The 10,401-nt window shown below is 42.4% G+C and overlaps 2 protein-coding genes across 2 annotated transcripts; both read right to left on the bottom strand.

Annotated features, from left to right (window-relative positions):
- Nucleotides 1–231: 231 nt before the first annotated feature.
- On the bottom strand, nucleotides 232–3,412 carry nppa (natriuretic peptide A). Its single transcript, XM_030734360.1, has 3 exons — nucleotides 3,220–3,412; nucleotides 1,370–1,688; nucleotides 232–494 (listed from the first exon to the last, which is right to left on the bottom strand). Exons 1-3 carry the CDS (start codon nucleotides 3,328–3,330, stop codon nucleotides 490–492), a joined length of 435 nt encoding a protein of 144 aa, XP_030590220.1. The 5' UTR covers nucleotides 3,331–3,412; the 3' UTR covers nucleotides 232–489.
- Nucleotides 3,413–8,749: 5,337 nt separating this feature from the next.
- Nucleotides 8,750–9,796, bottom strand: nppb (natriuretic peptide B). Its single transcript, XM_030734447.1, has 3 exons — nucleotides 9,600–9,796; nucleotides 9,011–9,287; nucleotides 8,750–8,888 (listed from the first exon to the last, which is right to left on the bottom strand). The coding sequence occupies exons 1-3, from the start codon at nucleotides 9,711–9,713 to the stop codon at nucleotides 8,872–8,874; spliced, it is 408 nt and encodes a 135-aa protein (XP_030590307.1). The 5' UTR covers nucleotides 9,714–9,796; the 3' UTR covers nucleotides 8,750–8,871.
- Between the last annotated feature and the right edge of the window lie 605 nt (nucleotides 9,797–10,401).

Genomic DNA, 10,401 nt, shown 5'->3' with positions numbered 1-10,401 from the left:
CTTCCAGTCAAGCAGCAGTCTTTCAACTGTGCACTAATTAGGACAAATCTGCTACTCGCTGGAGCTGGAATATATTATAAGTGGTAATGCACAAGTTCACTCTACTCTTTAATTTACACACTCTACTTCACTGTGCAGTGGCAGTGTCTCAAATACTCTTTGTATTCTATTTTTCCCTCTATAAAATGGACAGAATACTTTATGTAAGAAAAATGAATTTATTCATGTTTATAGAACCCCACATGCAGTTACAGTAGATGTTTAACTGATTTCCATGAAAGTGTTTATGTTGATCAGTCTATAATGAACTTCATAGAATTAATTACATACTTGACAAACAGCCACTTTGTCACTTCAAACACAGAAACATGCACAACAGATACACAAAGTTGAAATGCAACAAATACAAAACCATACTTTTCCAATCTCTATGGTTGCATCTTCAGTTCCAACAGCACAATCCAACACGTGTCGCAGGAAACTGCTGGTCTATCCTAATGGGACAATGACACGGACACAAAAGGAGAAAGCACTCACGTTGCAATCCTGGAAAAATATTTATGCATGTTTCTTCATTTTATTAGCCTCCAGAGGCTGAAGTATTCATTAGAAAATAGCAGAAAACATTTACAGCAATGCAACAGCTCAAATCTAGAAAGTGTTTCAGGACCATCGTTATACTTGCATTTATCTACACATTTCACTCAAACTTTCAGCCTTTATTTAAAGAAACTGGGGAGGGGGGGGTGTCAGTGGGCATCACTGTGTTCGCTACTTACTTCGTGGCATACTGTATCTGTAGCATGAACATCTTAGTGTACAAACAAAAGTCTCCTGGACTGTCCAAAATATTTTTACAAGACACTTTTTAGGGATCAAACTTACATCAGAGGGGAAGCTCAGGTCAGCAGTGTGGAAGAGTTAAATTTAAAGTTAGAGAGGCAAGGCCAAGATGGTTTGGACATGCAGATAGTGAATAGGATGTAGAACACAGAGCTGCCCGGCAGGAGGAAAAGAAGACGGGCTCAGAGAAGATTCATGGACAGTGAAGGAGGACATGCACAGGGTCTGAGAGACTGGGAGCGGGTGAGGTGGAGGCAGATGATCCACTGTGCTAACCCCTGAAGGGAACAGCTGAAAGAAGTGAACACATGACCACAATGTCACATCGTTTGGGGACTGTTAAGAACTTGTGTTATTTGTGATTGCACATATAGTCAAACTCCAGCTGCATGCATTCGTATTTGTGACGGATAATATTGTGCCAAGATGTGCCATGTTCTAATGCTCTGTTTTATTAGCACAAACTGGACCTCATGCTTTAGGATCCTAATTTTATTCAAACTTGTGTCCTTGACTGCAGTCTCACCTCTTCCACTGTTGCATCCCAGGCCACTGGCATTTCCTATTCGATCCATCCTGGCTCCAAAGCAGCCAGAGGTCCGTTTTCTGGTGGCCATTAGCAGGTCCTGGAGACGAGTCCTCTGACTTGCAGTCTTGCTGTGGTCCTCATTTGGTGGTTGGGCTCTTTCAGATATCAGAGCTTCTTGGTTCCTTTCTTGGTCCAGGCCCCATCCTTGGCTGGGCTGGCTGCGCTTGGGCTCTTGGTTCATGTCTTCATAATCAGTCTGCAGCTCCTCCTCCTGGACTGCTTCAGCTAGAGTCTCCTCAAAGCGCTCCAGTAAAGACTGTTGTAGAAACCATAAAGCATCTTGTAAAGCAGGATGTAAAGGCAGCACAGACCTTGGTAATATTCCTGCTTACATGCAGCCATGCATAATCTGAAGATGTGATGTTGTTATCATGTCAAAATATGAAAAGTGGAGCTTTTTGTGCCACTTTCACATCATAATCTCCGCCCCCCCCCTCAGCAGATGACCCCCCTCCCTGAGCCTGGTTCTGATGGAGGTTTCTTCCTGTTAAAGGGAGTTTTTCCTTCCCACTGTCACCAAGTGCTGCTCATAGGGGGTCGTTTGACTGTTGGGTTTTCTCTGTATTAGTGTAGGGTCTTTACCCACAATACAAAGCGACTTGAGGCGACTGTTTGCTGTGATTTGGTGCTATATAAATAAAATTGAATTTTCCAGTTCACCTTGTATAATTATAAGATTGCATATTGCTGAGATGAAGTTATAGAGCATAACTCAGAAAAATAATTTCCTTCTCATTGTTTTGTATGAATTTGAATTAGTGAAAATGATGAAAACAAAGAAAACCTGACATATTGAAAAAGAAGAAAATAAATCATGCATCATATCAGAAATGATTGATGTGGGTGAAACTCCAGCAATAATCTAACTCCTTTTCCAATCCGTGTTCCTTTTCTTGGCATTCGTAACGTCACTGTTGTGTCTCCTTGGTGTCATCACATTGGCAGAAGTCCTGTAACAGCCAAGTCTTTGGAAAAGCACGTTAACATGTGCTTTCATTTGGTGACCGGTTACTGAGCCAGGTTGGCAGTGTTGCTCAAACCCAGTGTGGTTCATATGAAATGCTTACAGCATTACTACACTAACTGCTTTTGAGAAGACACTCAAACTAATGTATTTGTATTTGAATGATTTATTTATTTCAAGATACCTCAAGTCAAGCTTCTGGGAAAATACTGATAATTACCATTCTACTGCAAATGCTGTGCCTCCAGTGGTGTGGTGGTTTAGACGTCACCAAAGGGTCAGCGGGTCATTTCCAGCTGGAGACACAAATCCCCTTTGGGGTGTAAAACTCTGCCAAATCCAACATGTGGAGCTGACTGCTTTGGTGATGCCTTGTGGCAAGGCAGCAGCCAAAAGCAGCTTTTTATTCTACTGCAAACGTTAGTCTAACACCTCCATTATACAGTCAGACTGTGCGAGTGCAGGAAAATAAAACCTGCACTAATTTTCACCAAGCATTTTTTACGGTTGTGCTCTCATTGAACAGCCAGCAAAGCACATACAAATAATAAGCCTTCCCTTCCAGGTCAGCCACACAGCTGACACAGCTGTGTCTCGTACCGGCCTTTTGCTGCTTCTGCTCCCTGAACCTCTCTGCCCCACATCCTCCTGCAGCTGAGCAGAGACCACATCCCACCAACACAAACCATGATTCTGTTAGCAGTAGCTACAGTTCAATAATGGGAAAATGTGTTGTGTGACTAATTTCTCATCTATGACACTTATCACCTGCAGTGTTCAGACAAACAGGTGTGATGATTACAGGTGTGCTGTGGTTTCTTACCTTGAGCTGAGCCAGGTCAGTAGTAGAAGAGGGTCTCCCCAGTATGTGGCTGCTCACCAGTGTTTGCTGACACAGCAGGGCCAACATGCCCCACAGGACCTCAGTTCTCATGTTATGCTTCTGCTGCTAGTACTGATACCACAGCCTGCGCTGCAAGCTTTTATATACAGGCAGGCAGGCACACATACACAATCACCTGCATACACTTACCATGCAAGAGACACACAGTGCCAGTAGCTCATCATTTTGTAGACTGCCTCAAGTGCATTCTGACACCTCTGCATGATAAGGCAGCCGGTCAGATGTCTCTTTAAGTGGTGCTTGGTGGTAGGTGATGCGTGTGTGTGTGTGTGTGCATGTGTCTGTGTATACAGTATACGTGTCTGTGTATCATCATGCTTACCAGCCAGCAGTGGCATGACCTAAGGAGCCATCCGGGATCTCTGAGCTCAGCCATGGTGTGTATTGGGAAGAATGCAGTTTCATCATGCAAATACTTAACACTGTCTGCACTCCTGAGAACGAAAAATACCATAGTAGGTTAAAACGGCTGCTCGTGGTTGCATGGTTTAGATTAGGACGGGAAGGAAACAATGTTATATTCAATGGAATGCATAGTGAACATTATGATAGCTGAAGACATTGCTTCCTGTCATGACCCACATATCAATTCTTACGATGGGAAGTTACCGTTGAACAAGGCTGCAGTCACTTTTAACTGGAAGAAGAAAGTTTAAACTACATATTTTTCAATAAGGAGTGATTTAAGTGTTTTATAAATAATGAGTACTTTATGATATTTGAAAAGAAAGGGAACACAGATTCTAGAGTAAATATCTAATGCATGCAATCAGAGGTGACAAACTGCAAAACCAACATGTCCTCATTTTATGGTGTAATTCTGTGTTAGGAGGAGTGTTAGGATTTTAACCTCAGCTTCTTACACTGTAATTACACATTATTTTGGAGGCACAGGATTTAATACAATTTGCTTATGATGAGATTGCTTCCTATGGGAGGAGCTTTGGTGTGCTCTGTCATTCAGAAAGCTGTATGTATGAAGCTTCATACAGCCTCACGCCTGATAATAAGTACAATCTGAGACGGTGTCATTTTTGCAAACAATACTAATGTGCTTCAAACAAAACCAAAAACATCAATAAATAAATACTTACAGTATAATTATTATCTGTTCAAAAGATACTCTAAATATATTGAAACTTAAAATGCTTACAAAATAATTTGTTCCTTTTTGTTCCACTGTCCCTATATGCAAGCAGTGACATGAAATATTATAGCAGTAGTCTGACATTTCTAAAAATATGCCTATTTTCATTTTGCCATGACTCATCTGAGAGGACGGATACCATCGTCATGCTCTGACATGATGTGTTTAAAGCATCTTCTTTTAAAACTCTTGGTATAGGAGCATCTTCAGTAGCTGATCATGCTCACAGTTCTACCAGCCAGAACAAATGCCATAATCCTGGAGGACCTACGGAGGAAACGATGGGGTTTCAGAGCTGGAGCTGGATCGTCATGGAGAATGTGAGATATTAAGATAATAAGACGGGTGAGCTGATTAAGACTCAGAGGAAACAGGGTGAGTCCAGTTTGATGTGTTTTATGCAGCTTTGGAGCATGAGAGCATGGCACCATTACAGCGAGAAAGGATAGCTGGGGGCCCGATAACATCCCCGGGTGGGTCCTGAAGTTCTGTGCCAGGAAACTAAAAGATGTGGTCACAAACATCTTCATCACCTCTCTCAGTCTGGCAGGGGTACCTGCATGCCTCAAAAGAGCTACCATTGTCCCTGAAGCACAACCTGGCCAATCTAAATGACTACCGCCCCATGGCGCCCACACCAGGGCTGATGAAGTACTTTGAGTGGCTGGCCTTGCAGCACATAAAATCCTGCCTCCCTGCCAATTGGACCCCCTACAGTTTGCTTACAAGGTAAACCGTTCCACTGAGGATAGCACCTGCACCACACTTCACTTTATCCTGTCCCACCTGGAGGATAAACACACCCATGCCAGAGTCCTCTTCACTGCCTTCAGTTCAGCGTTTATTACTACAATTCCACAGCAACTGGTGGAGAAACTGGCTCAAACTGCATCCTGAGCCCCCTCCTGCTCAGCCTGCTTACCCATGCCACCAACCATATCATTAAGTATGCAGACGACACGACTGTGGCGGACCTCAGTAAGAACAATGATGATGACCGAATGGAGGTGGAGCAGCTGATGTCGTGGTGCAGGTCCTGCAACCTATTGGTTAACATCCCAAAAACAAAGGAGATGGTGCTGGATGTGAGAAAACCCACCACACAGAGAGTCCTCTGAGCATCAGTGGGGCTGCTGTGGACGGTTTCAGAGTCCACCTGGCAGAGGACTTGACCTTCACCACCAACACTGCAGCAAACCTCAAAAAGGGCCAACAGTGGCTCCACCCACTTAGGAGACTCAGGAAGGCAGGTCTTCCCACCGTCCACTCGACCACCTGTAGGTCAGAGTTTATCGACCTACAGCCTGACGTCTGGTTTAGCAGCTGTAAGAACTATGAGAAACAGTTTCCCCCTCACTGCTGGACAGCTACAGCGAGCGCTGCATCCGTAGGGTGTCAGCTGTCCTAAAAGACCCTTACCACCCGTCTCACAGTTCTCCCTGCTAACACCTGGGAGAAGGTTCAGGAGCATGAGCTGTAGATCCAGCAGACTTTTCACCAGCTTCTTCCCACAGACTGAGAGCACTAAACAAACGGGACCTTCTTTGAACACCTGCACAATTCTTGTTTTGCAGTCTTAATTGCACAGTGCAGCATACGCTCTCCAACACTCACTGCTCAGTGTGAACGCTGCTGGCCTTATTGCTGTTTTTATATCTCAGCATATTTATCATTTACTGAGATCGTTTTCAACTTTATTTGCACTGCTTCACTCCAGGCAAACAACATGTTGTTTCTGTCACACCTTGCAATGATAGTAAAGAATCATGTGCCACACTCACACATTATGATTAAAAAGTAATGTGATCCCTGACATTTTGCTGCAAGGAGGTGTTTCTGTGGCCTGAATAGTGAATATTGAGCTGCTGGCTGTTGGATTGCATCCATCATTGTTGTTGCTGTTTGAATCCAGTTTGAATCAACACACTGTTTGGGCTCTTAACCAAATGACAGCAGCTGTGGTGAATGGATGTGGATAATTACTGGATCCTTAGCACCCTTTGCACCATATACTGCACATGCAGCTTAATACTGCATCCAAAATCTGTTTCAGCTCATTTTAAAGAAAATCTTTACCATCTCATACCAATACCTGCATTCATTTTTAAAATCCTTATTGTATCTTTTTCTTTTCCTTTGTTGTAATACAGTAAGTTCCCAACTTTTGGGATAAATCAAGTATTTCTTCTTCTGTATTAAGACAGAGCTAGGACAGCTTGAAATAGCACAATGTCATGGTGGGAAGCTTAGAAATTAATAAACATGTTTCCACAAATGTTGAACTATTTGCTTTCCACTTCCCACTCATGAAAAAGCAGTGAGTGGACGTCAGTTTAAGATGTGAGGAATGACGTGTGCTGAAGGTGATTGAAAGTTTGAACATCCTGCTTGAAAAACCTGCTGATGAAGTCAGAAGTCACAGAACAAGCAGAAATTTAATGGATATTTATTCTTGTCATCTGTCAGTTTAATTCATATATGCTTTACATGCTACTTAATTCATCAAGCACTGTATGAACTACAATTTAAAACACGTTATCATAAATTTAGAGAAAATGTAAATATATAATGAGAAAACAGTGTTTCTACAGGGAATAAAGTGTCACAATCCCTGGATTGCTCTTCAGAGTTTTCAGTTATTTTTGTTCTTCTTCTTCTCAAAGGTCCTGATTACAATCTGGAAAGAAGTGAAGGCAGGAGCGGGTCCCTCAGTGCATGCAGGTAATGAGTTGATGAAGAACAGGTGGAACAGCTGACTGGAGGCTCCATCAGCAGGTGGAGTTCAACCGTCTTAAAGACAACTTTCCCTTAACGAACAAGGTTCAGTGGGCTAGAGGAAAACTGTTTGACCTGGGACACGTGGAGCGTGGGATGAATTTTCCTGGATGGAGGGAGTTTCAGACGCACAGCAGAAGAAGTAATGACTGTCTTAATCTCATAGCGTTCAACATATCTGGGCACAAGCTTTCTGAAAACAGATTTCAGAGGGACATCGTTGGAGGACAACAATACTTTCTGACCTGGTGTATTATAAGGGGCTGGGGTCAACCAGCCAGGCAGTGATTGCAGTCAGTGGTGTGAAGCAGGGTGTCCTTTGGTTCCAGATGCACTGGCAGCACCTCAGGTGGAACTGAATTTCAGTGGTTTGCAGGTAGGAGAGATTCTTATGATCAGCAAATGGATGCTTTTCTGCTGTACTTTGAGCACTCAGAACACTTCATACAACGTGCCTCAATCACCCATTCACACACATTCATACAAGCACTTCTTTCTACAGCTAAGTAGAAGACACAGCTAAGAAACAGTGAGTGTGTCCAAACTTTCGACTGGTACTGTATATTGGCCTGGAAGTATTTCGAGATCTGTCACAGAGTGGCAACGTATGTTTCTAAAAGGCTCTTAACTAAAAGCACTGGCAGACTTCTGCTACGGGAACCTTGAGTGATTTTTTTTTTTCTCATTATCTCTGAAAGTGGAATCAATTTTAAGAAGCTGGGGTTTGTAAAGTGTGGTGGAATCAGTGTGACTTGTTATACATCTAATGGAAACAATATTGTCCTGCAGTGAAAAGGGCTAATCCCTTGAGTGTAACCATGTGACCATCGTAGCAGAGGTGGCTTTCTCATCTTGAATCCTAAAAAATGTTTTGTGCATGGAATCAAATTTGCTTTATTGAATTTTGTTGTATAATCAGTGGAGCTCCTCACTGCTGATGCAGACCAGTGCTCAGCTGTGCTGTAATTCGCAGTACAAGACTTCCTTGTTAGAAACTCATTAAAAACAATCAGCTCCGTAAATACAAAGGTGCTGAGGTAACACTGTGCACAGTACTTGGACTAAAAGCCAACTCAGCTGAATACAGTTTGGGTGCTGATCACCAGTGATGCGCTGGCAAATAAAATGAATGGAAGTGGAGAAACACTATCACCAATAATTAGATCAGCACATTCATGAATGTGTACTCCCTCTCAGATCATTGCTTTTATAATAATCCCTAACAACATCCAAACAGAAAAAATAATCCGTTATCAAATGAAATTTACATATTCTGTAAATCAACATCCTGTAAGTTACTGATCGTGATATTGTATGCATGATGGCTTCAAAGTGTTTTCATATTCAATTCCATGCTGCTGGAATCAGAGGATCTTATATTTATTCCAGGATTCAAAGAAAAAAGCCACATTGATCCCGTCCATCAGTGTGCTGACTGTCGCTCTGTTCTGGACAATGTTCAGTCAATGCTGAGCAGTTGTAAACATTTATTAAAACATACAACAGTACATAAGAAACAGTCTTGCTTACATTTTTTAAAATATTTGTTCTTAGTCACAATACTTAATAAATATTAGTAAATAAATAGCCTTTAAATAAAAGAATCTTTGGATAGAGACGTTGCAGTTTCAGAAATGGATGGTAAGACTTCATCTTTGCTTTGGATCTGCAAGAGAACAAGATAACATTGTATGAGTTGAATTCATGGTACACTACTCTAACCCACACCAATTAATCTGCACCTGTTGTGCTCCTGTAGCTTATTGTAGTGGAGTTACTGTAACTTACTGTATCTGCCCACAGTGTTGCACCCCAGAGAGCTCATGGAGCCTATTCTGTCCATCCGTCGCCCAAAGCAACCAGAAGATCTCCGAGAAGAGTCGTTGCGGACGCTCTTCAGGTTTTTGGCTGAAAGAAACTCCCGGATTTCAGCCTCACTGAGTCCAGCCTCTGGCTGATGTCCGTCCGCTGTGCTCAGGCTGTCTAGAAGGTCCCTCTGGGCAGGAGCACTTTGGTCCTCTGCAGTTTGCTCTGACACTGACTCTTGCAGTCTGCTGAGGAGCACCTTTAAACATCCACACACATTAAAGCTGCAGTGTGACATTCAAATGGAGCTGTTGACACAGGATTTATTAAAACTATAAGAGGCAGTCTTGGCCTTATTTACATGCTACTTAATTCATCAAGCACTGTGCTTATTATTACCACATGAGCTCAAGGGTAAATATTGTAAACTGGAAACTTGGGATATTATTGAATGTCTTACTGGAATAACTAACATTAAAAACTACAAATGAAACTGAACTCCTTGTTCTGGTTGCTCCAACTCAAATTCTCAGAAAGACCCTGACTCAGTTTTCTGAAGCCACAGACTTACCTTCAACATGTCCATGTCTGTGTCCGTCAAGCCAGTGCTGATGGGGTATGTGCTGGACAGCTGCAGCTTTAAGATGAGGAGGAGGCCACAGAGCGGTATAGAAGACAGATGCATGTTGCTCTGCGAGTTGCTGTTGTTCAAGATAGTAGTTGAATGAATGATGGATGAATGGATTAATTCTCTTTTTTCTTCTTGGACTTGTAGCTGTTTGGATGCCGGAGCCAACAGCAGCACCCTCTTTTATACTTAAGGTTAACACACATAGGTATGCCAGGAATTGGACTGGCATGCCTGACACCTAATTCTGATAACAGGAGCTGTTGGGAAATGCTCCTTTTAAAGCATTGTATCCTAGTATTCTTATGACATAGCTGCTTCTCCAGAACCTCCTCACCCCACACGGGACACTGTGGTCACGGAGTTACAGGAAGTAGTAAACTAGTATGACAACATGACAGTGTTACTAAATTAATACTAATTATGTTGTAGGGCAGCGTACTGATCAGTGGTCTGAGAGATCATCTTTAAATGGAAGGAAACAGAACAAGGATGCCACTAAAGGGCTCTTCAGAAAGGCGCTGCCTCCTAAAATGATATTTCCTTACAGCTTAACTGCATCTCAGCTAAGATTCCTGGGAAGCATATTATGTTGAAAATCTGCCTCCTTTGAAGCGATCCAGCCTTTTTATTGCAGGTGTTTTGTTGAACAGAATTAAGTTTTACTGTATGAAAATGTCATGGACTGTGATCACTGACCTGTTGTGAGGAGTATCACTACATTTTAACTGTAATAAAATACAGC

The sequence above is a fragment of the Archocentrus centrarchus genome, chromosome 7 (genome assembly GCF_007364275.1).
Source record: "Archocentrus centrarchus isolate MPI-CPG fArcCen1 chromosome 7, fArcCen1, whole genome shotgun sequence".
NCBI classification, from domain to species: Eukaryota; Metazoa; Chordata; class Actinopteri; order Cichliformes; family Cichlidae; genus Archocentrus; species Archocentrus centrarchus.
This window is presented reverse-complemented; position numbering and strand designations above follow the sequence as displayed.